Below are 27,827 nucleotides of genomic sequence, written 5' to 3' on the forward strand. Positions count from 1 at the left end.
TTGATTGTAAATGTTCTAATCTAGAACATTTTGTACCAATTAAAACAGTTTGAGATACATTATAAATACAATTCTGTACATTATAATAGCGTAAATACTATTTTCAAATACATTTCTATTTACAACTCCTTATGAGGGAGAGCAGCTTTGATCTCTTCTTTAAAGTAAGGTTGGGTTTCTTTCATTTACGTGAAAGTACAGCTTGAATATATAACTATTTCTAGTCAGTTCCACAGTTCACCACTTCCATAAAAATATGTTCATAGGGCAATTTTTCTACATTAACTACACCACTTTTTACTTCTGCAACCTGATATTGTCCCCCACCCATTCATCCAATACTCCAATGTGGAAATAATGCATTATTGAGTACCTTTTAAACATGTGGTGTTACATAGACATGAGTCAGTTAACATAGAAAATGCAGATGGACAATCCATTATAAAGGTATTCAATCATTCAGTCAATCAGGCTGGGTGGCATTTTGAATGCCTATGGGCTTCATGATATACATACACAGGTTTCAGGTCCATACAGTTTGTTATTTTTTTAAACTCAGTGAACTTGTTATGGCGAGTTGTTCAATGAGTAGACTGGGGTTTATGTGCCTGCCTTTATGGAAACAGGGCTATAAGGCATCAGTATATCCAAGACTCAGACAAAGCCTAGATGCTTCGTTCGACATATTAAAGTAATGATAGGCGGTTCATCAGTCCCTTCAGTCAGAAGCACGCAGAGATCGTTTCATCAGTCCAGTTATGGAAGACAGTCGTGAACTCTCCAAGAATCCTTTCCAGTGCAAGCATTCAAACAGCAACAGTCTCATGCTGGATGGGGATTATTTCATCCACAGTGTTACAGTACTTCAACAGGATAATTTAACATAACTGCAGTCAAACACTGAAAGCACTTCAGGTTTTGCAGATTTGTCCACTCCTCAGGGTACGTGGCATCACTCCTAGAGATATGGCACTAAGCTTTACTTGGACACATGTATGCCTCCACATACCATACATTAGAAATATAACACATTATTCATAACAGCAGATACGGAACCGTAGTTCTTTGGTTACCCCTGACATATCGTATTGATGTAAATATCAATGTTTATTAACAGTAGTACATTCTTAATCTTCATATCCCAGATTATTCCACTATGAGCCTCAGGGGAGGATGCATTGTCTTATAAAAAATATTATGTATAAAGTTCAGAAACCAATGTAAGAAAATGTATGTGGGTAATATTTCCATATGGACTCCCAGTTAAAAGTTATGTTCTCTATCAAAAATATCACCATATAGAAAACTCATGTGCATAGTGAATTTTCAGTGAACAGTAATTAGGATAAACCTTCATTAAATGCACAGGTCAGATATGCTTTAGGGAAAGCAGACACACCTAAAGAATACATCAGCTCAGTGCTTGAGAGGTGGAAACAGGGATGGAAAAGAGGAGACATGATGAAGTCAGCTTGCGGTTAACCCATAGGCACTGGATCTGAGAACCTCAGAAAGCTGGTCCTTCTTTGGGTCTTATCTGATCAGAGTCTGGGGTTCTGTGTCCATGGAGGGCTGTCCTCTGGTGAGACGAGATGGTTTCACAAACACACCGTGACCCGGGGGACAGCGGAAATACACTCTTCCCTGGACAGTCCCGTTGTGCTTACCTGTGGGAGGATCAAGCATAATTGATTTGAAGATTTCTAAAACTTCAGATGATGTCACACATATTTATACAAAAAGGAAAAAGCATACCACTTGCTATCTGTATGTGGTTCCTAAAAAAATACCATCAGTCTGTTGATAACCATTGCACCATAAAGCTGTGATGATTAAACAATTCTTTCTTGAATAAATCTCCTACATTAACTTTTACATAATTTGGTGCCAAATTAACCCTTATCTACTTGTATTTGAGAATAGTCACACTAAAGCATGTTGTCATATGAAATGGGCTTTAAGGCATGTACTGTTGTATTATCTTGTTGCGTTAAATGCTGTAAATATATATTTTGGTGAGGATCTCTTAAACTTCGCTATTACAGATTGTGACTAAGATATGTTCTTGGTCGGATAATTTAACAGTCCCTGCACACCTGAATATGTGACCTAAAGTGTGTTGGATGAAAGCACAACTCAAAAAAATAAACTAAAAATGAGGAAAACTCCTGCAAACTGTCTGCCTTACAGTTGGAATATGTATTAGTTAGTACCTGATGAAGGTATACTAATAAATATTCCAGTGTGTGAGAGTTTTCTCATTTTTACATTTAACAACAGCTTTGTGATGGCAACCCTATTTCTAGATTACCTCAAAGAAATATTTGGCATATATTTACTGCAGTTTCTTGTTACTTTATCACTTAAAAATATCTGCCATGTGGATGTATTGGTCCTTCAATGACTCACCCACTGCCAGGTCCAGCTTGACACCCACCCAGATCCCCTTGGCAAACTCCACCCCTCCAACATAGTGGACCGTTCCTCTCCTCTTCCCCACCCACACCTGCTCCCCAGGGGCCATCCAGTCAGGAAGCTGAGCTACAGGGGTGCTCTCATCCCCGCTGGAGTCCCCCGAAGGCTCGGCACTGCTGACGTCAGGGCTGGGACAGGGACTCCCGTGGGGCAGATCCCCCTGTGCTGGTTCCCGGATCGGAGGTTCTCCTCCTCCTCCTCCTCCTCCTCCTCCTCCCAGAGCCGGCGCAGACGATGGGGCTGTGGGCACAGTTGTGACTGGCGATGGTGATGCTGGAGGTGGGACTGATGCAGAGGGAGTTATTAGGGTTTGCGATGCAACTGAGACGTTGTCAGGGGCTCTGACTGAAGTGCAAACAGTTGTGTTAGGGCAGGGCACAGCTACACTAACAGAGACGTCATTATTAGGACATTTGCATATAGCAGTTGACGCGTTTTCAGGATTAGACGTGTCACTAATACCAGAAACATCAGAAACGTGTTGATCGCCAGTGTCACATGTTTCCGTATTATCTGGTTTCTCGTTCTGGTTCGCAGAGAGTTCCAAACCCTCCTGCTGCCATTCCTCTGTAAAACGTGCCAAATCACCCTCTGCAACAGTATCATCAGCCCCTTTAAAGTCAGTGAACTCCTGGCTGGCGCTGAGAACACAGTTTTGAGGCAGATGGAATGTTTTCTGCTTGTCGGTGCAATTAGAAATATTGACAGGCGGCGAGTGGACGAGCAGATCCTGAACGCCGCCTGCCGAGAGAGGAGGCTGCTGGGTGTCACTCCCTGCAGAAAGACTTTTGGTTTGGGTGCAGCCTCTTCCAGTAGAGCAGCCGAGGGGGTCATGGGAATCTCTAGAGGTGCAGCTGAGGTGGTCAGAGCTCTCGCTGGAGCTGAAAGGCATGTCAGACAGTGTAGCATTGGAGGCGCTGTGTGAAAAGTAACCACTAGTGCAGCTGCTGACCGTGGGGCTTCGAGACACCTCTCTCTCTCCACCTCCACCTCCGCACCGGCTTCCCTTCAAGTCAGAACGGGAGGATAGAAAGCCTTCCTGGCTCTCCAGAGTGGCATTGTAGATCTCAAAGTTTGCAAAGTCCTCTGGGATGTAAGACTGGAAGCTGCTGTCGTCTTGAGGGCCCCGTTCCAGATACAGACTCATGTCCACCGTCTCTTCGTCTTCAGAGTCCTGCTGATAAAAACACAACAGCAGGACAAAAGACAAATCCCCCCCCGGACACAACGTCAGCTGTTGCGCCTGTATGGAGCTTTATCTTACATACATAAACACGGTTTTAACAGAGAATGGAGACAATGAACAATGGTGTTGAATGTGATAATGGAACATAAAAACATTAATGATTTTGTGTTTTCACTGATGATGTTGCAAATGTTTCTTTGCTTTAAGGTGTTGCAGCTGTGACATTGTAGTCACAGGCATGTATTGTTAAGCCATCAAATTAACAGATAAGAATGAGGCTTTACAGCACTATATCCACTATGTTAGCCTCATAATCAAATTTCAAATAGTTCCTAGCACTTAAATTGCTGAAAAACATTGGTCTGGAAAACTGGCAGACTGTAACTACTGGTCTACTAGTGATGTTGGACTTTGAGAGAGGAAAATGTCATAACATGGGAAATGTGAATAAAATAATAGAATAAATTAGACTTGTGCCAATTTAAAATTCATGATTATTAATGAATTATTATTACTTTAACTGTCTCAGTATACAATATTATCTTAATAATAATAACTCTGTCTGCAACTTTTTAAAACTCTAAATATTATGTTTAGGATGTTGGAACAATGTCTTAATAGGTGAAGAAAATAGTTTAGGTGTCTCGTTTTGTCTTGCAGGATTTAAAAAAAAAAGTTTTTGTCCAATATATCAAATGTATTTTTACGTGCCCAGTCCATTTCATTTGCAATAATGTTAAGTTTTCACCATTTTAAATGTGACTTGTTTGCTTACACTATGTAGAAACTTGTAAACAACGTACATGACTGCAATTGTTGGTGTTGGTGTTGCTAAGGAACTCACACAATTAGTCAGGAAGCGTTTGACTCTCAATGGAAATTCTGCTAGTTTATAGAGAAACTCACTTGTGCTTCATCAACACAGAGACTAGTTGAATCCTTAAAGCAAAATGTGGGAGAATGTACATGTGTAAGTGTGATACTTACTGTGCATCAGTGTGAACGTGCAACGTGTCAGAGAGTGACAGGTGTAAAACTCTTACTGTAAACCTGTGTGCTAGTGTGTGTAGCACTTACAGCAGTGCATGGCAGTGTGTGGCTGAGCTGTCTGCTGGTGGGAGTGGAGGTGGGGGTGGTGGTGGAGGTGAAGGTGGAAGGCTTGCAGTGGCCCTCGCTGCCTGCCCTGGGTCTGCGCCAGGGGCAGGGAGGGGGGAGCAGTGCAGGGCTGTCCACACATGAGCGCATGCTCTGTGGATGGGTCAGAACAATAACACACTTCACACATACACACACACACACACAGCATGCATGGAGCTGGGCAGGCCAGTTACACAGTTAGTGCCATGCAGTTTAATACTTCACAAAAAAAACAGTGCTTGAAGTGACCTCATTCATGATGTCTCCCCTCTCTTTCACTGTATTTCTGCTGCTTTCACACTAGCCTGCTGAAGCATTTAGCTGTTAGCTGGAGAACTCCACCTCCCAACCCTTTCCTGCCATAAATTGATCTGTAGAACTTCTCTTTTAGTCCACTTCAAGCACAGATGCAAATATGCAAGGTTAGTTCAAATAATTGGAACAGGCACAAGCTAGTTGGGAAATACAATAATCACAAACAAAATAAGACATAAGACTTCATAGCAGAGCTTTGTCTTGTTTAGTGGTGTGGCTATCCTCAGCTGACGTCATGCTCTTTCATTTCAATACAGTGATATAAACACTGTGGATGATGCCATCATTTAGTTTTTTTTCATCCAGTCACACAACAGCAACGCCATTGTTACAAAACTCATCAGGCAGCTTTAGACAATTAGTTGTTTTTTTTTTGTCACTGTCAATATTGTTACCATATTGCGAGAATGTAATTTGATATGATGAATGACATGGGAAAATGTAAAAATTGTGTTTTTGATGGAAGATACATGGGATTGATGAAAAGTCAAATGGGGAAGGGACTAACATGATAAAAACAAAGACATAAATACTTCCCTTTTGAGAGAGAGTTTAACTCCTTCCTTACCTCTTGTCCCAGCAATGGCTGGGCCTCCAAGGCTTTCTTCACCTTGTTCTCCTCTTTAACAGGCAGCAGAGACTTGAGGAACTTAGGTGGCTGAGGGGAGAGGACCTTGAAGGGGCTCGAGTTGAAAAAGGTTGGACTCTCTGGAACCAAGCCTGTGTGGGAACATTCAGTGGTTATCGTTACAACGTTGCAACACAAACACAATGCAGCTGTTCCACATGTGGAGCATCTGTTGTCGTTTACCTGTGTTCTCCTTGTTTTTGATTGGTGTGCTACAAAGGGAGCCGTCCTGGGGATTGAGGTTGGAGCTGTCAACATGATCGCAGTGGTCCTAGACAGTGACATACAGGTTATATTGACCAGTGTCATGATGTTACAGTAAAGTTGCAGTAAAATGGGAGAAATTCTTATATTCCAGGAATATCAAAATAAGTGATTTCTATTATCAAAGAAACCCTTGTGAGCAACAGTATTTCACTCCAATTAAAGCTACGCATTTCAACAAATATCATAATATATATAATATGATATATATATTATATCAATCTTAATCTGCCAACTTGCACAAGCAACTTGATCTATTTTCTCCAAGAAAAGCTACCTGCAGTCTTAGATTAGAGTCTTTAAAAACTGTGATTCACATGTTGTTAAAGCATACCTTACAGTCTTCATCCTCACAACCCATCAGATCTGTTCTACTGCATGAGGACTGGAAGGCAAGAAAAAACTCACGTCAGTAGTGATACAAGCTGTATTATTTCATGGTAAAACAAGGATTTCTGTGCTTCATTGATTAGCGGAGTGAGTGATGTGTTCATTACATGCTGTACATTTGGTGTGCTGAGACTCCTTCTTAGGTGTCTCCCCTTGGCAGCGAGCGCCTCCTTCACTGTCACAGCCTGCAGATAAAATACAGGTGCATCTTTATGAAGATTAATTGTTTACTGAGCACCAAGTCATAGCTACTTTTTACAGATCAGCAGTTATACCTGTCGTAGCCTCTCTAGACTGAGGATGTTCTCCACTTCCAGAACTCCCCGTGTGTATTTCTCTATGTAGGTTTCTCCATCCTGAGTTTCCTCACTGTCCCCGCGAGCAGCCATGAGGGCCAAGGTTTCCCTCTCCTCTGACTCTTCTGAGGCCTGACAAGGTGGTTGAAGAGACAGAGAGGGCTGGTGAGATTATACTCCAAATCTGGAAAGCAGGCTCTGTTATATGTATTTTAGCAAAGAGCCAGTCGTACCTTTGGTATGTTGGAAACAATCTCATAGGTTACACAACAGGAGTAAAGCGTGTTCTTTAGGGACATTCTTCTCTTGAGACTCTGTGTGAAACTCTGCAGGAAAAATATTAAAATCAGGTTGATCATTTAAATCTCATCTCTGTGGACTGTGGACCCTTCTGAGAAAATCCCCTCCCTCTTGTAATAACCTGCTTGTTGTAGATGTTGACCGCAATCCTCTTGCGGAGCACCAGCTCCATGGAGGCAGGGTGGCTGAGCTGCACCGTGGCTTTGATGATCAGGTAGATGCGCTCGTTAGGTGACGTGACCCGGTTGAGGTGAACAGAATCATGGATGGATGAGTCCCAGGAGCACACTGCAGACACCTGGTGAATTAGAAGACTTGTGTTTCATTGGTGTAGCTCCACAGTCAAGAGGCTGTAACTGCACAAGCACTCATGGAATAAAGACATTTAGGTGGGCTGTAACTTAGGGGTTTGTAGCAGTTGGCTAATGAGCAGAAAAATCCCCCATCTCATGACACTTTAAAGCAGTAAATGGGGCAATGATTAGTGTTTGGTTACTGCTGCTGCTGCTCAGCATCAAATAAAAAGCTATTAAGATGACTATTATTTTAAATGCTTGCTTACATGAGAAATGTAATTGTTCAATTATGCAGATAATTGTAGGAAGAAAAATATTGCCCTACAGTGCTTTTGTCTGTTTGTGATTATCTGTGGAAGATACCGTCTACTGTTGCAACAATTCAAGTAATAAGTTAAACATGAGCAAGCCTTTTTAAAACAAAACAAAATATTGTTTTTTTAAAAATACAAAAATACACTTCAAACAACTAATAAAAGAAAAAGTGATGGGAAAGCCAGTACTTTAATACATCTCTGAATGTACAACTTCTTATGAAGTCCCCCCCCCCCCCCATGTGCCTTTGTCAAATCTTCTGTCAAGCCTTTAGAAGCTACAATTACCAAAAACCCCATTTTAACATGTGTGTGGAGTTGCCTTTTTGGCCACAGGAGGGCAGTATATTCAAAGCTATTTCTCACCTCCTCATCACTGTGTCTGCTTATGGGCAGATAGAAGAACTGGCTCCCATGCTCTTTGGGCAGGATAGAGTTAACTCCCGCAGCGTGTGGGCCAGTCAGCTGCTCATTTACTGTCAGATTATCCGCTGGTGGCACAAAAGATATTTAGCACATGTAAAGCATGAAGGACACTGTGTGTGAAATATAATTTGATGTAAAAGCTGTGTCTGCCTCACCATTCAAATCCAGGAAGAGGACTGGGATGTGAGCTTCCATTCCTGCAGGTGGGGTCCTAAAATATTTGCACACAAAGTTAATGGTGGAAAAAAAGCAAAGAGCTGCAAATGAAGTGAATCTCTCATGTGTTTTGGAGTCTGTTTAGTTTTTTTTACCAGTCTGCAGGAGCTCCAGGGATGCCACTACTAGGTGAAGGTACTAGCACAGCGTTTCTTTCTTCGGTCAGGCCAACCCACTGCTCCACCAGCCGAGCTTCACGCTCAATATCCTCCTCTGACTTTTCTGGATACACAAAGAAAAGAAGAGAAGGGTGTCATCACAACAGAAACAAGTGAACATAGTTGGTGGCAGAAAACACAAAAAGCCCATCAAGGATGTAGCTTTAAAATACGGCTCCAGACTGACCATGCTTGTTGATGATTTTCTTGATTTGTTCGTCAAGGTACTCCCGGCGTTTGATAAGGGCCTCTGACCAGCGCTCTCTAACACAGTTGAGATCCTCCTCCTGGAACCAGACAGAGAACAAAATCAAAGCCAACTGGCTTAGTGAGGCAGAGGACTGGCTGCAAGGCACAGCTAACGGTTTCCCGGGAATGGCAAGGGTACACAGGGCTGACCTGTCTGAAGGAGTACCACGTCTGCTCCTTAACACACCCACAGCTAATATTTTAGAAAAGCAGAGAGAAAGCTTATCCTGATAGGAGTTCCCCCACCAAATGTGTTACAAATCAAAACCTCCGGATCTGTATTTTTGGCTGAAAATGATTGTTATATTTTAAAACACACCCACATACAGTATAATACCTTCCTTTAACCCCTTTTGCAATTCACATACATCCATTCACACAGACACACTTTCATGCAGATCCTCATGTGCAGGAACAGCCACACAGAGTCCTACCTGGATACACAGCAGATCACTCAGAAAGCAGATTCCCCTCTGCAAGTTCCAGACCTCAAAGCCAACCATTTAATGCTCCTGACGTCAGAGAACTCCCACCATGCAAAGTAATGTAAATCATGCAGCCATGCAGTGCCCATGTGATTAGGGGTACAATTATTATTCCTGTGGCTTTTCAGTAGTAATAAGCAAACAGTAGCATTAGTGTGCACAACCTGAGGGAAAGGCAAGACAGAGCGGGACAAGATCCCTGGCAGACAGACATCTGGCTGGGAGCTCAGCCATGGGTGGAACTGTATTTTGCACACAGGGCTGCCAAAGAATGGTTGGTGTGATTGATAATTACAGCATCAGAAATCATCCACATGTGCAACTAGTGTTTAATAAAGCACTTCTTTAGTCGGGAGAGGCACAGCACTCTGCCTTTCTCCTCACATGCCCTCAGCAACAGGCCTAGTCACAAAACACATGATCAGTTGGTTTCCATCATGCTGCAGCGTGAACTACAAGGGGAGCAGCAGCAGAAGGAGACTGAGATGGTACCTGATAACTATCCATATCGTCTTCCACCTCTCTCTGGCAGGAGAGAAGACACTCAGTCAAATGTGGGGCACCAGAAATAGCCCTGACATGACAGCTCAGAGTATACCATTCATGTGTTTAGGAATGTTTTGGAAGTGTCTGCTTAGATTTTCAAGGTCTTCATCAACTAAAAATGTGTTCAGCTAAGCATATGCTTTTGAGTAATCAATTTCTGTAAGACAATGGCCAGCCCCAAAATGTATTCTTTCAATTATTCTGAAAGATTCTGTGACTATTAACAATTCATCAAGTCGTTGTTTCCTGTCAGCATTAAAGCATGCCAGTGCATGTTAACAGGACTAACAAGATACTAATGAGTTTATACATTCCTTAGCCTGCTTTAGACCCACTGCCAGCAACCCAAATGAACCAGTCATTGCACGAAACCCAAGACAGGCTGAACATACTTTAGTCAAATAAGCATAATACTGTATTTCACTGGCTTGAGATGAGCATGCTGTTCCCAAAACACGGTTCTGTTTTAATGCAGAAATAACTACATACGTCATCCTGTTTATATGAATACAACAGGTTGATAGTCTAAGTCTAAATAAGCATGTGTGTATGTGAGTATATGCAAAAATGTGTGTTTTTGTTTCACTGACCTGGTAGCTGTCAAGGGGTCTCTGTAGTTTGGTGGAGCGAGCCGACACGCAGCCAATAGAGACAGACAGCACTGCCTCCACCAGTAGAGGCAGAGTGCCTGAGTTTTGGACTGGCTTCACACACACCTGCAGCCTTCTGGAGTGACCCTGCTTGGACAAGTCCCCATAATTCAAAATCAGTGTACTGCTTCCAGCACAGCACGCTTACATTTCTACATGAACACGGTCATTCATATTTACATAATTACTTATGATCCTCTGAGCTATGTGTTTTGATGTATTGCAGCCAGTCTGGCCAAAGGGAAACGTCTTCATATTTTTTCTCTGACCTGTCGGAGCTGGAAGACTCCCCCTGTGCTGATGTCTTTTCCAGGATGCAGCTCCACAGACGAATACTCTCCCTGATCATTCAGCTCCTGGATGGAAATCCACAGCTCGATCCTGCGAGACACCTCACTCCACCTTGAACATGCAGCAACCAAAGTTAGGAAGGTGCAAAAGTATGCGTTTGTCTGTAAGGGGAATACATGACACACATACCGGTCTCGAAGCGTCTGGGTCTTGGCCTCTAATGCATCTAACTCCCAGAGTGAACGTCCATTCCCAGCACAGCGGTGACCCCACACTTCTATTGCCAACGCTCCATCTGATATAAACTCCAAAAACTCATCTGACACATGTACAACATAGTCCTGCACACAGACAAGGGTGTTGTAGTGGAGTTAATTTTCATATATATGTAGCTAGAAAAAGCATTAATATTAACTTCAGTTTGAAACAATCAGCAGCTCCCTTTTCTCACCTTGCAGTGGTCAAACTGGACAGTGAACTGGGCCTCCGGGCTCCGAGGGGAAGGTCTATCTGGGCTGACCATTGGAGGAGCCACAGTGGGCTCGCCATGCTCCCAGAAGGTGTACTGACAGAAGACAAAGTTGGACAGGTTGTGAGGCAGCCCCGTGGCCTCCCTGATCCGCACCTGCAGCGAAGCGACACGTAAACAGGATGAAACCGAGTTGCTGCCAATTGTTGATGTACTGTGATAGTCATCAGTATGTCTCAGGCATGTTGCTCATACCCTGCATGTGAGCCTCTTGGCCATGTGGACGATCTCCCCGTTGGTGTCCATGACTTCGTAGCAGCTACTCTCGCTGGAGTTCTCAGACGAATCATCTCCCCCACACAGGCGCTCGGGCACAACTCCACTGACTCTCATGAGCTCAATATGCAACCTGCCTGCTACCTGTCCACACAAGGGGCAAACAGACATCATCTCCACAGTTTAAAAAGATGCAAAATATCCTTGATGTACAAACATAAAATCTGCTGCCTAGACGTTTGCAAATGCTAATTACTTAAAGTGGACTTCTGGACTTTGAGGTAACAAATTTCAAGTAGTAAATTATTCACTTTCTTAAATTTGATATATTTGTGTATAATACCTTCATACAGACTTGACATATTAGGATTACTGGAAAGCTGCACCATGAATAATTCATCTCTGTATTAATTTCTTTACGGTGTACCCTTACCTCTCCCTGCTGGCTGATAATGGGGACAGCATACTGCAGTTTGACATCATGGAAAAGGCACTCCAGAAAGATGTTGGCCACTCCGATCAGGTTGTGGTTGTCTTGCGCCTCGTAGAATGGGTCACAGTGCTTACTGTTTGCCTTGTTATACTGGAAAAACAGGCGAATAGACACAATAACCCAGTTTAAAAAAATCTTTACATTGACTTTCTACTTATCTTTTTCCTGTTTATCATCTGTTTCTTACAATCTCCTCTGTGCCTTCCTTCCAGTCCCTGTAGTGGTCTCTCATGTCCACCAGTTTGTTCTCAAGCTTCTCGATGGTCCACACCTGAGTGCCCTTCCCTTTCCCGCGCACCTGGATGGCTGGTTCGCTCACTATCGCTCCACGCTATATTAAAAAGATAAATAGTTTAGATACTTCTTCAGAACTATAAACTTATGGTTTCGTAGATGGTAAAACCTTGAAAAGTCAATTCTAAAGGCCTAAATGGCAATGAAATCAGTAACAATGAGATACCATACAGCATTTCTGTTAAGTTGGACTACAGGGGGTTCAGGGGTCTGACCTTGCGGTTAGCGCTGAGGTTGGCTGCAGGAATTTGAAGGGTGACCTGGTAGTCAGTCTGTTTGCTCATCTCCTCTGCCAAAAAGTTGGCTTCTCTCACCAAGGTGTTGGCTTTCACGACCTGCTCCCTGAGTCGAGAAAGACTTTGACGAAAAAGCTCATCCCTGACGCACACAAAGAACACAAAAGAAAAACTAAGTTGAAAAAGCAAATGGCAAATGGCAAATGGCCTGTACTTATATAGCGCCTTTCTAGTCTTTTCGACCACTCAAAGCGCTTTACAATACATTTCATTCACCCCATTCACACACATTCATACACTGATGGCAGGAGCTACCACGCAGGGTGCCAACCTGCACATCAGGGGAAGCTAATCATTCATACACATTCATACACCGTTGGCACAGCAACGGGAGCAATTTTGGGTTAAGTGTCTTGCCCAAGGACACATCGACATGTGGACAGGAGGAGCCGGGAATCGAACCGCCAATCTTCCAATTGGTGGACGACCGCTCTACCTCCTGAGCCACAGCCGCCCACCAAAAGCAAGTTCATTTAAGTTTAAATGTGTATTTGTTCTTGCCAGATGAACCAATTCCTGCATCTCAGATATTACTCTCTTCCTGCTATTTTCAAAATCTACAATTGTTCAAATTTAACATGAATGGAAAAGTAAAAGAGAACAAGATGTTGAGGCTGAATCCAGGATACAGTATGCTTGCCTGGTTTCAGTGTTTGAGGACAGGTTTGGCTGTGTGATAGTGATGGAGGTAATTACACAATTGTACCTAGTTTGAATGCCACAGTGCACCACTACACTGACTCTGACCCAGGGCATCCTTTCACTGTAGCTTTTATCAAATGATATTTTTAGAAAGTGTAAGAGTCTCATCAATTCCACAACACATCTTTAGGATTAGGTGGAACATGGTAGAATAATGCTCCATGGATAAACCTGCAGGAGCTGCAGCAGAAAACATCTCAGTTAAATGTTTCAAGCACCATGTTTAATCCAAGCTTTAAAAAGCTCTGGATATTCTGTGAGGAAAACTTGCTTCTACATGTTGGCTGCACATATTAAGGTGGATATTTTTGCTACTGTTTAAAGCAATGTAATCAGAAAATTGTATTTGATAACTTGATGAAATGACAACAGAACAACAGTTTGAAAATGACAGCATATCTTCGTTTTTCAGGCCCTGCTTACACAGATATACACATCTGAGTATGTGTACATTTGTGTATCTGTGTGTATGTCTGCGTTCCACTGACCGCTCCTCTGTCCACAGTCGCAGCTTGCCGTGCGGTGTGTGCGTAGGGAACGTCAGGCGGTCACTGCTGCTGCGGTGGTGCTGCGATGTTTTCTCCGGAGACAGCTGTTGCCGTAGTGACTCCAACTCTCGCTCATACATCAATCTCTGTTCCTCCAGAGCCGTCCGCTTTTCCTCCAGGTACTGTTTCTCCAGAACTTGGACCACATTCTGCATGGGGTCTGCACAAACACACAAAAATAGTACAATTTACAATCCAATACACAATTCTTAATTAAATCTTACAGGAGCAGCATTGGATTGAGTTTAATCAGTAAAGAAGCAGGAACCGCAACCTTAGTGTTGAAGCCTGCATTTGAATTACAATTCAATTCAAATGAAAGTTATTTACATTATTAAAAATCTTAGATTAACTATAAAGCTGTTTCAGTCATCCAAATGATGTTGTTTTCTCTCACTGTAAGGTTTGTCTAGTTTGCCGGTTGAAAATGTTGGTGCAACGCTTACAGAAAACTAATCAACTCTATTTGGATAATCAGTTAGTTGTTTTAGTCATTTATCAAGCCAAAAATGTGAGAATGTGAATGTCAAATGTGAGAATTTGCTGCTTTTCTTTGTTTATCTAAAAGTAAATTAAACTGTTGGTGATTGTTGCTTGTTGGTCCCACCTCAGCTCCATCCAGGCTCTATTTCACAATCCAAACGAAGATTTGTGGCAACAAAACACTGACAAAATATCTCCAAAATTGACACTACATTTGGGCTTTTCTATACTCAGGAGGATAAAAGAATTATTGTTTTACAGAGATGGCATTTTAAAAAGATGTTAGGTCAGAGTTCCTGGAAAAAGCTGAAGGTTTATACATGTACATACTGTATACAGATGTTGCCTCAAAGGCTTATGGATCATGTACATTGCAGAGGGCAGATTATCCTAATCATACCATTGTTCCCCAGAGTCTTCATTATGACCTCCATCTGGGCAAACTCGTAGCTGTAGTCCTGTTCAGAAGAGGCTTCGCTGGCGGTCTCCACATCTGCCTCGACGAAGCTCTCTCTGGGAGAAGCCCTCTCCAGCTCCTTCAAACGGTCCCGCCGCTTGCGTTTAGGCAGATTGATCCTAAAGCACAACAGGGCTTCCAGTCAGTGACTTCACAGTAATACTTCATGTGTTCACATGTTTGGGGCTAAAAATATGATAAGACCTGAATCTGACCTGAAAAAGTGGTTGTTGCCCCATAAGATACGGTCTCCGTGCCACAGGTGTATCAAGGAATCAATCATTGTTCCATTCACACAGGTCCTATAGAAAACAGAGACATTAAAATCTATTAATGGAGATGTCAGACCACATTATATTTGTCTAGCTTCATACATGGAAAACTAATTGGGTGTGTGCAATTCCTTTGTAGTTGGAGGGAGACATGGTTCTGATATCAAAGAGAGGAGCTCAGTTCATAGATTCCTGCACAGTGAGGTCATGTGAAACACTGAGGTCCAGTCATCCATGAAGGAGAGACAACAGAGAGGGATACAGTAGATAGAGAGTAAGTTGTACAGTAACTCACCTGGCGTTCCCTATGGGCGTCAGGGTGACATCACCATCTGGGCAGAGCTCCAGTATGCAATGCTTGGGCTGGATACCGATCCCAAAGAGCTGGATGTCCTGAGACGTGTCGGCACCCACACGTGAGTGCTCCTACACACAGGCGGAGGACAGATTAAGGAAACAATAATGACAGCCCTGAAAATAATTACATTCATGTCTTATTCCAGCTTTTTGGCCATAACCCTAAGAACTGCAAATAGTTATTTATTCAACCAAGAGTATTGCAGAAAATAAATCTTAATAATGCTTCAATTTTAGGAAGAAAAAGCGAAAATAAAACCAAAACAAATCCAGGCCTAAGTGAAAAAGCTTGTGTTGCTCTCATTGCGGAGTGGGCGTAGTTAAACAAACATCCCAGTTTCTAGAGGATGTCCTACCCTGCAGTGAACTAACCCACTTAACATTACCATAGTCATTCCACACTGATATGTCAGGCCGGCATGCAGAACCCATACAAAGGCTTGTTGTTCTGTACGCAGCACAGGCTGCTTTCTCACATGCTTCTGCTCTTACAGGTCCAGCTAGCTGCTTGGTTGTTCCACTTCAGTGCTTTGCAGAGTCCAAACCTGCTTTTACTGGACTCCACTCTACTCTCATCATGTCATCTGGATCACTGCAACATATGTGCTACAGTATGTTTCAGGGCCTCTGTCAACAGTAAATATTACCACTACAGTATGTTGCTGCCAAGGTAGTGGGTGAGCATCTAACCTTTTTTGGGAAATAATCTTTAGACAAAGATGGTTATAAAGAGAACTGTTTTTTTTGTTTGGCTTCTGTGAAAGCCATTATGACGTGTTCAGATTTATGACTTTGGCAGCAGCCTTGGGGGAAAAATACGTAGCAAATTCTACTAGCGACATTGCCTATTGACACCAAGATCTCCCATCTGTTACAGCCTTCATCCATACAGTTGTTTTAAAATAGGCAGAAAGACAGCTGCTGCCACAATGTATAGTGGACCAATATATCTAATTGTACCAATGTATGTACAGTAGTTTTAATTCAATTTTACAAAACTACAACTGACAAATTTAAATCTTTGGTATAAAACGGAACAATCTGGGGACACAGCTCAACTGAAGCAACACCACAGGAGACAATTACAGTACACCAGTGGTGGAAAGTAACTATGTTGTACATTTACTGTACTTAAGTACTACTACTACTTTTACTGCAATACTTTAACTACATCAAGCTGCTAATACTGCTGTACTTTTACTTAAGTGTAATTTATTATGCAGGACTTCTGCTTGTAATGGAGTTTTTTTACACTGCTGTATTGGTATTTTTACTCAAGGATCTGAACACTCAGTTGTAGAATGTTAGTAGCTGGTTTATCTGCAGAGCCGTGATAATACTGAGTGATTAAGTACTATTTGGACCAACAGACATTTATCTTAATTCTTGTTCAGATCATGAATTTTATACTAAATTATATTTCTGACATCATAAAAAATACCATTTTAGGATTGAATATTTAACGCAATACAGGCATAATATTGCCTGGAACAAGATTAAATGTGTGACATTGCTTTGCAGTGGGGATAATATATTTATCTTCTTTTAGAGCTACTCCTCAGTCATCCAGCTCATGTCAACTGGACTTCAAGTTTTTCAACTTTTAGATTAAGATTACACACAAATTAGTCTTGATAGTTATGTGCAAATTGCAGCCAGCAGGGTAACGTAATAGCAAGGATGATTCACATCTGAGTATCTGCAACCAGTTGTCCTGCTTAAGTATCCTTGAGCAATGCAATGAGCCTCTATCAGCACCAGAAATAGTAATTTTGAATAGTATTACATAATATAACATTGATGATCACATTACCTTCAGGTAGTAGACCAGTAGCTCATTTAGGGCAGGATCTGCATTCAGATTGACCAGGAAACACTTATCTTCACCCACTTTAATCCCAGATGTTTCCAGAGAGATGCCCATGCTCTCCAGCTGCTTCTGACGCTCCTGTAAACACAGAGAATAACATTGTAATTGTACACATATTTTTGCTGAGTTAAAATAAAGGTCATGGCGTCTTTTTTATGAACAATGTACAGTGGCAATCTCTTCTGTCTTTCGTAGCTTCTCCTCCCAGGTGACAGTCATCTCCTGAATGAGTTTCTCAGACTCGTGCAGTTTCTCTTTTAGCTCAGGAGCCTTCATGGACTGACGGGAAGAACAGAGAGAGCAAATCAGCACGAGTGGAAACTAAATCATCATGTCAGTGACAACAAATTGGCCATGAATACATTTGTGAGGTCCACTCGAGGTCTCCTCTCACCTCCGCCTGAGAGAGCTGAACTTTGAGCTTCTCCACCTCTTCCCTGAGTTCTCTGATGATCCGAGCGTTGGGGTCTTCGTTCACCACTGCGTGGTTGACGATTCTCTTGGCCCTATCGGCGTAACGCAGAGTGGATAGAGTCTCCTCGTAGTTATCAGCAGCTGGACTCACTGTGGCTATCATGGCTGTCTTGCTGTTTCCACCAAGGTTATCCTGAAGACAGAAAACATCATAAGAAGAGTTACACCACATATTTCAACACAGTTTTCTGTTTTCTGTTTTCTCTCGATGTGTATGGTGCAAAGACTGCGACAGCAAAGGACATGTAATATTTTTGTCAGCTTTCAGTGGAACCAACATTTCAGGCAACATCTAGTGCTATGAGTTATTATATATCAAAAGACAGTGATAGGAATATACAAAGTGATGGTCAAACCTTCAGTAGCCAGGTGAGGACTGAGTCTCTGTAAGGCACAAATTTGGCCTTCCCCTTTCCTGCTGACTGGTCAGCCAGGGCAGAAATCACACAGCCTAAGGTGGTAAGAGACCTAAAATCACACAAAAAATGTGAAGATTACTGTACCAACTTATCAAATGATTACTTGGGCATTACACATTTCCATGCATTAGAGGATTTTAATATATACCCACTTGTTGATATTGCTGCCTTCTTTGAGTCTCTCTCCAGCCGCTCCAGTTTTGGACACTCTTTCACTTCCTGCCAGGTCAACCAGACTCAACTTGCTCACCTTCTCCCCTGAATTCTGTTGATTGTGACCATCATGCACAAACAGTCAGACCCACGATAAGACAAATACATTCATAGGATAGGATAAACATGAATGAAGACAAAAAAGACTGACCCCAGACTGTAGATCATAGAGTGTTTGTGTGACAATAATACTGAAGACAGCATGTGATCGACTGCTCTCCTCATTCATGTTGGTGGCTGCAACTGTGCGAGATTTGTTCCCCTCTGACATCAGCACCTCGATGTCCTAAAGAGACAGAGAGGGGGTTCAAAAGAAATGTAAAATATGCTCTAAAGTTTGACAAAAACATCACTGTAAGGCATAACTTACAAATGGATCATTAAGATAACAATAAAGGCAGGAGGTATTAACATAAGGCTGCGTGCCATGTGATCTAGCTGGGTCACAGCAGGCACTGGGCCAAGGCTCCGTGAATTCTGCTGGACTAATATCAGGCAGACCGGAGCACAGAGGAACAGGGTGGAGATGTTTAAACTTAATTAAGGAAGGCCCTGCCAAGGCTTGGCATATAAACTACACAAAACCCCATGACTACATCCCACATCAGGAATATGTGTCATTGGAGTTTATGCACTTGGGAGGATTTTCAACTAAATGGTTTTTCCCAATGTAAATCAATAGTTTGACAACAGGGAATATGTTATACATGCATTTCTCCTAGATGTTATAAATCATCTCTATGTGTATGTGAAATGTGAGGCTCGTTGGTCAGTGATACAGGGTGGATTCAGAAGGGTGAGAGACACACCTCAAAGCTGGTTACAGCCAGCTGAGACAGACCATCCACGTATGGACCCAGGACTTTGTGTTCCCGAACCTTCAGGGACTGTCGGCTCCTTAAAACAAAAAATAAGCAACACATGAGTGCAAGTAAAAGAAGGAGAAAAAAAAAGGGGAGGAATATTCACTATTCCCAATCAGGGACAAATATGAAAAAAAGAACAAAGAAAAAATGGAACGGAAGTGGAAATGGAAGAGCACATTTAATTTCCTCTCTGAGGAGAGAAATTAAATTAAATACGCACTTTGGAATTAATTATTTTCATGAAAGACCTAATGGCACTTATGGCAGCTCAACAAATACTCCCTTCAGAGAAGCTCAAAGCATCTCTTCTGACCTTGAGAGGCTGATCAGTATGAAAGAAAACTTAAATTAATGTTGCAGCATTTGAGGAGTTTGTTCATTCAAAAATGCTAAGTAGTATTTGGTAACAATGGTATTTCTTGAAAAGTTAAATAGCGTAAATATGTCTGACAATGACCAATGACTAATTTAAAAAAGTTGTATTGAATATTTTAACGATCCTGTACTACTTTGATGCTTTGTATGCACCGCTGAATCACTTTAACATGCACTCCAACCACTGTATCATGTTAACAGGAGTTTGATGCCAAGTTATTACATGAAAAAATACTCATGTAAAAAGTTACTGATTTTTTTCATTTCCGATTTTATATTTTAATTACACTTTAAACACAAGCCATGATTGTACAGTATATGATATTTTGATACATTTAAAAAAATCATTTTCTAATATATAAAAAAAAAAAAAAAAACGTTTTTCCCCTACCAGTCCTGTTCAGCTATGAGTATTTCCAGGTAGACAGTGAATGTCAGACGGACTCAAAATAGACTAAAGGGCCTGAGTTCATCATAATAAAGAGACATGTCACCCAGCTCAACAGCGTGGCTCACTAATAGTTTTTGGACAGCGACGGAGCTCTATTTCACAGAGCAATAAACTGTAGCATGCCTTGGCTACACAGTCAGTACTGTATATGGTAGTAGGATCAGTTCATGGTTAGTTTTACTTTTTTCATATGATAAGTTGACAGTTAGAAAAATATACTTCTCCTTTAAGAAAATGCATGATGGTGTTAGGATAAACCTTTCTAAATTCTAACTCCGTAAACTGTTCTCAACAAGTTACTCTAAGTTACTAAGAGCAATAAAATTTTCCTAAAAGGGTAAGTCTGATGATATTCTATAGTTTACTTCATCCCATGAAATAATCCAATCATGAAACCATCCACTGAAAAGACAAAAACCGACAATGTTTGATGATGATTGATCATACTAACAAGCGGTCTGTAGATTAACCTCTGTGCCACAGTTTTCACACACATCAATGAGTCACACCATCACACTCAGTGACACGCTCCTTCATTACCAGAAACCTGGCTGATGTTGTTTATTTGAATCAAACTCACATAAACAATTCTGCTGCTGTAAATAGACACTAACGCACCAATTCTGGCACTGAACATAATCCACAAAAATGGCATTATTTATAACTTTTGCTCAAAACTACAGTGTCCAGCTTTTTAGTAAGGCATTATAAAAGATTAAATTCTATATTCGTGACCCATTTTTATAGATGTACATCTGCAATGGGAACCAGTTGGCTTGGGGCTGAGTGCAACACGCAGGCTCGGGGGGGTCAAAACCTATTGATTCGTGTGTTACAAAAATATAGAATATTTCCAGTCTTATCCTTTAAGAAACTATAACTTAGTGTAGGTAGGTGTTTTACTAGATGAACTGAAGCCCCTCCTAACCTGGCTGCCTGCCAGGTGTTGAGAAGAAATCCTATAGATCAGTGACTGAATCCCTCTCCCTTTGGATACAGAACTACTGAGGTTGGCAGAAACCAGGTTCCCTGCCTCCACTTGAGTAATCTACCACCCCTCTGCAGCCAACAAGAGGATATAACAGTTAGAAAGACCATGGCCAGCTATCAGCTAAAAGAGGGACACCGGAACAGAGATCCTATTTACGCTTGACTCTATACCACATATTTATACCAGAGTTGATGTTTCATCCTACACACCACAGAGACAGACAGATGGGAAGATCAAGTGAGTGTGAGGCTTGTTATATAAGCGAGAGGAAGTTGCCATCGAAATGGGTCTGGCTGCATCTTCAGACATCTGCAGCGCACAGAGCGATCCACTGTAGTCCCTCTGTGGTACTCGGCTCACAGGCTGCTCTGACCGCTCTCCTGTTCCCAGCTTCACTAACAGATGTCCCTGAAACACACTCTTTCACAGCTCGCCCTCCCCTGCAGTCTGTCTGCCAACCCACATCAGACCACTGAGGCAAAGAATGCAGCAGTGTCAGAGGATGATGCTGGCCGCTGTTCTGCAGGAAATGACCGGATTGAGCTTCCTACACTCTGTCGGCGAATTCAAGCAACTAGACACAACAGAACTATAAACAGAGAGAGATGCAGTAGGAGCTGCCTGAGAGGTCACTGCTCGTGCTGGAGTTGGAGTGAATCGAGGCTATGAGAAAAATTACACCAAGGTTTGTGTAACCAGCTGCGTCTGTCACCCCAGCTCCAAAGCATTACCAAAGCGTTAGCTCATTAAATTCGGCAAGCAGATGCAGGTTACGTGTTTGTTTATTTTAAAGGGAAAGTACAAGACTCACCCTTTGGGATCCAGTAGGTCCCGGACCTTCTCATTATAGATCTCCATGAAGGACACCTCCACTTTAAAAGAATGGGCCTCGTTCCCCTCTCTGTGGACCCTCTCAAACAGCGAGCAGCAGAGTCGAGGGATCAAACCCGGCTGCTCCCCATTCCCCATCATGGAAAAAGACTTGCCTGAACCTGGATGGACATAGCAGAGTATCAACTTTAGAGTTTCTACTTTTAATTTTTCTGATTAGTATCCTAAATGATTTTTGAGCAATAATGTAGAAAAGTGGCCATCCTAATCACCAATTCACTTGATCTATTTAAAACAAATGTTGACTTATTAAAAGGTGCCAAAGCAGAGCTTGTGCCCTCTCTAGTTCCCAAGTGCTGCTTGCAGCGTTAAAAAATGATTTACTCATACATCAGGGGACTGGCAGGCCATTAAAATATTTGTGTTCTTCTCTTGAAAGCGTTGACTAGGTGTGTCTCTTTACTAAGTGCTCCTGTAGGAGATGAAGTAGGATAAAGGAGCTAATTTGATCCAGGAAGGATATGAGATCAACCGGTGTGATCAGAAATACAACTCTTCCTGCTCTTAAACTTAAACTTTCTATCAAGACATCTGCAGATGACTTGGCCTGCAAATATACTTAAAAGACTCAACAAAGAGTATAACACAGGCAAAATGTTATAGACAAATACCTCAGGCTGTATGGTCTAATGGATTTACCAAAAAAAAAATCAAAAAGTGAAAATTTCATCTGGATTTTCAATTACCTGTTTGTCCATAGGCAAATATGCAGGCATTATATCCCTGGAATGCATTTTCAAGTATTCCCTCTCCAAGGCACTTGAACACCACCTCTTGGCCTTTTAGACAAAGAATCAGTCACCATGGAGATCATGTTAAACATATAACTCATTCAGTTATAAACACTTTCTGTCTGGTTTGTGGTAAAATTAGTGAAATTAGTGAAATAGATTGACGATGGCTATTCAAACAAGAAACAATGAGGAAGAAGGTTCATGAAGGGCGACAGATTCCTGTCTGGTCGTGTGGAAAATGCTGGGCCGTGTAGAGAAATCTCTTGTGTGGTTCACTGTCATGCTCCTGTTGAATGGGACAGCTGTTTAATGAGCTAAATAAAGCCTTGGCCCGGGCCCTCGAGGCAGCCCTTCAGTGAACAGGCTGCCTTGTCGTTTTCAGGACAGACCAGATGTAAGCATTTCATTTCCATCTCAAAATGATGTTGATATGACAAGCAAAATATCTACAATGATTATGGAAATGTAGTGGCAGTAATAACATCTTTTTTATAGGGCTATTAGACAAACTGTAGATGTAACCTTTTGTGTGCTGCACTCAGAGACAATGAACGGTAGCTGAACAAAATGAATTAAACATGTGAGTGGGCATATGAGAAGTATAACACTGGTAGAGGATTACATTAGCATAGTAAGAAATGCAAATTAGAGCAGCCTGCATTATTATTTGTATATGATACAAATTCAAGTGATATTTTCATGGTCTGTGTGTGTAAACCTGCATGACTTTATAGTTTCGAAACAACACCGAGATAACTAATTTGTTTATATATTTTAATTCATTCGCTCAAATGCAAATGATCATATACTTATATATATAAGCTGTAATTTATCATTTTGCTTGATCAGTTTCACTGAGGTAACCTTTATTTGGCAACAGCTTTATTTACTCTGTTGTGATGTCTGACGCCTTTTGTACATTCATTAAAATGACCAAATGTTTTGATTTTGTTTGTCTAAGCATGGCAATCAAATGGCCATTGCGGTCTACTTTTATATATATATATATATATATATAGTAATATGTATATACACACACCATGCTTTGCTTTGCTTTGCTGTTCTTTCCATCAAGTAGGGAGTTTCCCTGCGCTATTACTTCTTTACATGGGACATGATTTGAGTTCTTGGGTGATGAGCGAAGGATCAGTTTCAGCATGAACACTTATGACTCACCAGCATATTTGGGAACGTTGGACTCATCCATGGACCAGAAACAGTGGTCAAAGGCGAACACCTGCATGAGGGGGAGACATCACAGGCAGTGTAAACATACACTTTCTACACCTGTCAGAGCACGTACAGTATAACACCACTTGATCCTGCTCTCTAGCGGCCCCGTTTCTTCTTCTTCCTAGTCTGAGGCACAAAATAGGCTTATTGTGCTGTGCAGTAAATCAGCAGGACTGAGCTTGTCTGAGCGAGGGAGATGAAGTCTACCCGGGTATTGTTCGAGGTAATGCTTGTTAGAGGCTGCGCCGTGACTGTCTGCACAAATCCACTGTTAGCTACCCTAGTGTTTTGTGATAGTGGCTGGAGTTAAATTAATTCATAAATCAGGGTCAGCGCTCTCCACAAGAAATTCCAGCACCCGGTGACCCTCGTTTCCAAGGAGACACGGCCGTGGCTGTTCCCGGTGGTGCGTGCTGGCGCTCAGCCCTCAGCGCCGGGTTTCACAACATGGACTTCAGCAAGCAGAGACCCTTTCCCTTGTGCCCCAGAGGCACCTGCATGAGCTCTGGATGGATGACACAGCCTCATTTACACCAAAGACCCCTATTCCTCACAGACAGAACAGCTGTTAGTGTACATGTTGCATGTTCACTCATTCACTCTTGTATACAGCAAACATTGTCCAAACATTTAATTGGGGAGCCATTATGATTTAAATATTCAAATCCAGGATACCTCTGTGAATCAGGGCTGTGACAAGAACTTATAATTAAGTTTAGTTAGTTTGGACATAATATTTAATACTATAGACTTCTTATAGTCAGATATAGGAGATTTATCATGCCCCAGTGTCTGCACTAAACTGGTTAAAAGAGCTTTTATGTATCTAAATTGATCGAAGTCGAACCAAATTGTCTCTCTGAAATTCATTTAAAATTGTCACTGTAAAATCATTGTTTTATTCAAAATCTTACAATCACATTTTTTATTAATATCTGATTTTGTGGGATATTTATAAATATCTTGAAGTTGTTTTTTTGTGCAACTCATTGTCACTGCTGTCTATCTTGCCCAGAACAGATTTTTAATTTCACTGGGGCTTTCCTGGTTAATTAAAAAATAAATGGATATTCTATCCCAGACTCTAGTTACTTCTCTTTTGCAGATTTCCTTCAAGCTGGTGGGAGAATCGCTGCTACACTGTCATCCTGCAGTGCAAGCACAGCACTGATGCACATGTTACTACTCCTGGCTTTCAGTGCACCCTCACTGCCAAATTACTTCCCCCAACACAAATACCCCAAAATAATTGAACTCCTCTCTAATCATAATAAGGGCTATTGGCCAGGGAACCACTGGTTGCACAGTCAGCATGGGAAGCACTGAGATCACTGAATGCTTTGAAAACAAGACCTCCTCTTGTGACTTCAGACAAGTGAGTGGGTGCCATTCAAAGGAACAAAAGTGCCATCATTCTCAATTAGGGCTGGTTTGGTAACTAGGCCTTCAATCTCCCCTGGTCTGTTTCTTTGCAGCCAAAGGGTGTGACTGTGCAACAAATTGTTCTTGATTGGACAATTACTATTAATCAGCAGTACAAATAATGATGAAGCTGAGAAGCACAATGTGATTTCATTTCATTTTTTTCTGGGATGAAAACTGGTTGAACGTGATTGGACTGCAGCCTCCATTTCTCCCTTTAGAATGCAGGGAGACTAGTAGCACTATAACTTAGCAGACAGCCACGTGCTGGTCTAGCTAAAGGGTATTACAGGGTAACTCAGGTTCACAGGCCCCAGAGACCATGCACGCCCATGGCCCACACTAACGCTCCCTGGTCCCGTCAGTGGCAGAGTACACTGAGCACAAAGGACGTCCCTGGTGTGTGAAACATCTCTGAGCTAGTCACCAGCGTGTTGTCAAGGGGGGAGGTGGGGGTGCACTTCAACAATGCAGCTTTGAATGTGCACACACACTGCCCCAGTGTCCGCGCTCATCCCTCTCTCATTGTAGAGCCTTTGTGGGTGTTCACGAGATCTTACAGCACTGACACATTCACATGGACATCTATCCGGCTCCTGCTGACCAACCAAACTACTAAAAACACTCTCAATCATTTCCCTAGAAACAACTTCACAACATTACACTGATCTGTGCAGGATGCTTCTCAGCCCCTCAGGGGAATTGTGCTGCTGGTGCTCCATCCTGCCGCTGGATTATTTTAATGTGATGCAGAGACAGTCAGCGAGGAGTCACTACAGACAGCTCCTTGCAGTGAAAATAACTACTGACTGTTTCTGCTGACACTGCACATCAGCTCTGTTGATGCTGGCCAGTTTTTTTGTAGCAATAAAGACAGATGAAACTTACATACCTTAGGTTGTTTCCTGCTGATTGAGATGGGCAATCCATCATAAACAGAAGAAATCCGCAGGTGACCCCAGAGAAAGAGAGATACAAGGACAAAATAACAGGGTTAGCATTGATACAGTTTAGCAGTCAGAGCATGCAGCTGCACTCCTCACAGTAGGAAACTTACCATTGTCTGTGTTGACACAAACATCTTTTTTGAATTGGAGTATGCGCATTGAAAACAAACCTCAGACTTTGTTGTAACTCTCTACACATTAAAATTCCTCTTGTGACTTCTTCATTCACTCCCTCCCACAAAAATTCATTCATTCATTCATTCATTTCTACACAGAGGGATTTCCTGATGGTAGGTGCTGCTGTGATTGGGTTCATAATTGGGCCAGTGGAGCGTATGGAAGGGAAGAGATTTAGGATTCAATGTCCCACTGACTCTGTTGAGTAAATAGCTCTTATGCCTGTGGACTTAACAGAGAGGCCAGGTTGGGGAAGCTGCACTCAGCATTACCAGCTGCCGGAACTAAGGACAAAAGGGTAGCATATATACCCCTAAAGTAGGATAATTGTAGAATAATTCTCTAAACTGTAGAGGGAATTCCCCAAAGCAGAAAGCTTAAACATTGATTTTGCAATTCCTCAAAAATCACACAACCACTGAAATATGTGGCTAAGAAATTAGGAGTGATAAACATGCATGTTGCAGTATGATGCAGTGAAACAACACCACCACCCTAGTGCTTCTACATCTGCCACAGTCCTGTCCTTCAACAGTCAGCACAGCCCTCCTGCAGGCGTCTGCTGGCACAGCGACAGAGGTGGGCATCACCTTCACACAGTAACTAATACAGGGCAGGGAGCGAGATTGAAGCGCTGCACTAGAGTGTCTCACCCAAACTGAGCTGAGTCACCAACAACAACGCCTACTGTAGAGAGCTGTAATACCCACAGAAATACTCCTCTACATTTTTACTTTCATTTCAAATGTGTGCTGCTGTTAAGGTTTTTATGTGATGAAAAAAAGCAAGCAAGCAGGAATTATGAAGAGATATTCTTTAAAAGGACTACATACATGCTATTAACTGTGCTCAAACTCATTATAACAGAAAGACAGAAAGAGAGTGAGGGGCAGAGGAGTAAAAGGAAATGGGCCTCGATTGGGTTCATACCCTGAATCTGAATCTGGGCCACTAACAACCACTGAAACTTGGTCTTAATCAGGGCAGACAAAGACTGCAGGGCCCTGTCCTCTGGTCTGTCCAACCATACTGCAGAGCAGAGAGGGGATGTCCATGAGGAGCTATGAGATTTGGATCAGAAGTAGACAGCAAGGGAAAATAGGTCTGAAAGACTTCCTGGGGTCCTGGACTACTGACCACTACTGACCACTTCCCAATGACCACCTCATGAGAGGTGGAGAAAAAAAATCAAAATGTTTCAAATGTCAGTGTTGCTACACATTGGAGATGAAGGATGCATGTGGGAGAGCTATGATGACAAACCAACAGACAACAGCTACAGCCTTATGAGGGATGGGAAACAAATAAAGACGGAGTACAGATGTTCCCTGTCAAGAACAAAAGGACAGCAGTCAGAAGACCGGAAAAAGAGAGCTAGAGACAAACACACACACATACACCATAATATGGAGACAAAAGACATGCAGTCGGGACACTATAGCAGAGAAACAGTAACAGAGTCACTGCAGTGGTACAGTATACACAACCAAATCTG

At 42.1% G+C, this 27,827-nt stretch overlaps 1 protein-coding gene across 1 annotated transcript in view; it reads right to left on the bottom strand.

The window, feature by feature from the left end:
- Positions 1 to 27,827, bottom strand: part of kif13a (kinesin family member 13A) — a 38,642-nt gene continuing 10,815 nt past the window's right edge. The window contains exons 3-40 of the mRNA XM_062422249.1: positions 26,101 to 26,116; positions 23,730 to 23,790; positions 22,506 to 22,598; positions 21,740 to 21,920; positions 19,055 to 19,142; positions 18,397 to 18,531; positions 18,185 to 18,297; positions 17,970 to 18,081; positions 17,534 to 17,746; positions 17,308 to 17,418; positions 17,083 to 17,217; positions 15,208 to 15,338; positions 14,856 to 14,942; positions 14,584 to 14,759; positions 13,641 to 13,860; positions 12,370 to 12,532; positions 12,048 to 12,191; positions 11,801 to 11,950; positions 11,347 to 11,511; positions 11,074 to 11,247; positions 10,812 to 10,963; positions 10,601 to 10,733; positions 10,272 to 10,418; positions 9,628 to 9,660; positions 8,589 to 8,688; positions 8,339 to 8,465; positions 8,183 to 8,238; positions 7,968 to 8,092; positions 7,113 to 7,289; positions 6,925 to 7,017; positions 6,671 to 6,823; positions 6,512 to 6,580; positions 6,340 to 6,390; positions 5,925 to 6,012; positions 5,682 to 5,833; positions 4,739 to 4,909; positions 2,410 to 3,649; positions 1 to 1,667 (exon numbers count right to left, since the gene is read on the bottom strand). Coding sequence (XP_062278233.1) covers positions 1,534 to 1,667; positions 2,410 to 3,649; positions 4,739 to 4,909; positions 5,682 to 5,833; positions 5,925 to 6,012; positions 6,340 to 6,390; positions 6,512 to 6,580; positions 6,671 to 6,823; positions 6,925 to 7,017; positions 7,113 to 7,289; positions 7,968 to 8,092; positions 8,183 to 8,238; positions 8,339 to 8,465; positions 8,589 to 8,688; positions 9,628 to 9,660; positions 10,272 to 10,418; positions 10,601 to 10,733; positions 10,812 to 10,963; positions 11,074 to 11,247; positions 11,347 to 11,511; positions 11,801 to 11,950; positions 12,048 to 12,191; positions 12,370 to 12,532; positions 13,641 to 13,860; positions 14,584 to 14,759; positions 14,856 to 14,942; positions 15,208 to 15,338; positions 17,083 to 17,217; positions 17,308 to 17,418; positions 17,534 to 17,746; positions 17,970 to 18,081; positions 18,185 to 18,297; positions 18,397 to 18,531; positions 19,055 to 19,142; positions 21,740 to 21,920; positions 22,506 to 22,598; positions 23,730 to 23,790; positions 26,101 to 26,116 — 5,869 coding nt within the window. The 3' untranslated portion in view covers positions 1 to 1,533. The remainder of the gene's footprint in view (positions 1,668 to 2,409; positions 3,650 to 4,738; positions 4,910 to 5,681; positions 5,834 to 5,924; positions 6,013 to 6,339; positions 6,391 to 6,511; positions 6,581 to 6,670; positions 6,824 to 6,924; positions 7,018 to 7,112; positions 7,290 to 7,967; positions 8,093 to 8,182; positions 8,239 to 8,338; positions 8,466 to 8,588; positions 8,689 to 9,627; positions 9,661 to 10,271; positions 10,419 to 10,600; positions 10,734 to 10,811; positions 10,964 to 11,073; positions 11,248 to 11,346; positions 11,512 to 11,800; positions 11,951 to 12,047; positions 12,192 to 12,369; positions 12,533 to 13,640; positions 13,861 to 14,583; positions 14,760 to 14,855; positions 14,943 to 15,207; positions 15,339 to 17,082; positions 17,218 to 17,307; positions 17,419 to 17,533; positions 17,747 to 17,969; positions 18,082 to 18,184; positions 18,298 to 18,396; positions 18,532 to 19,054; positions 19,143 to 21,739; positions 21,921 to 22,505; positions 22,599 to 23,729; positions 23,791 to 26,100; positions 26,117 to 27,827) is intronic.

The sequence above is a fragment of the Scomber scombrus genome, chromosome 7 (genome assembly GCF_963691925.1).
Source record: "Scomber scombrus chromosome 7, fScoSco1.1, whole genome shotgun sequence".
Lineage (NCBI taxonomy): Eukaryota > Metazoa > Chordata > Actinopteri > Scombriformes > Scombridae > Scomber > Scomber scombrus.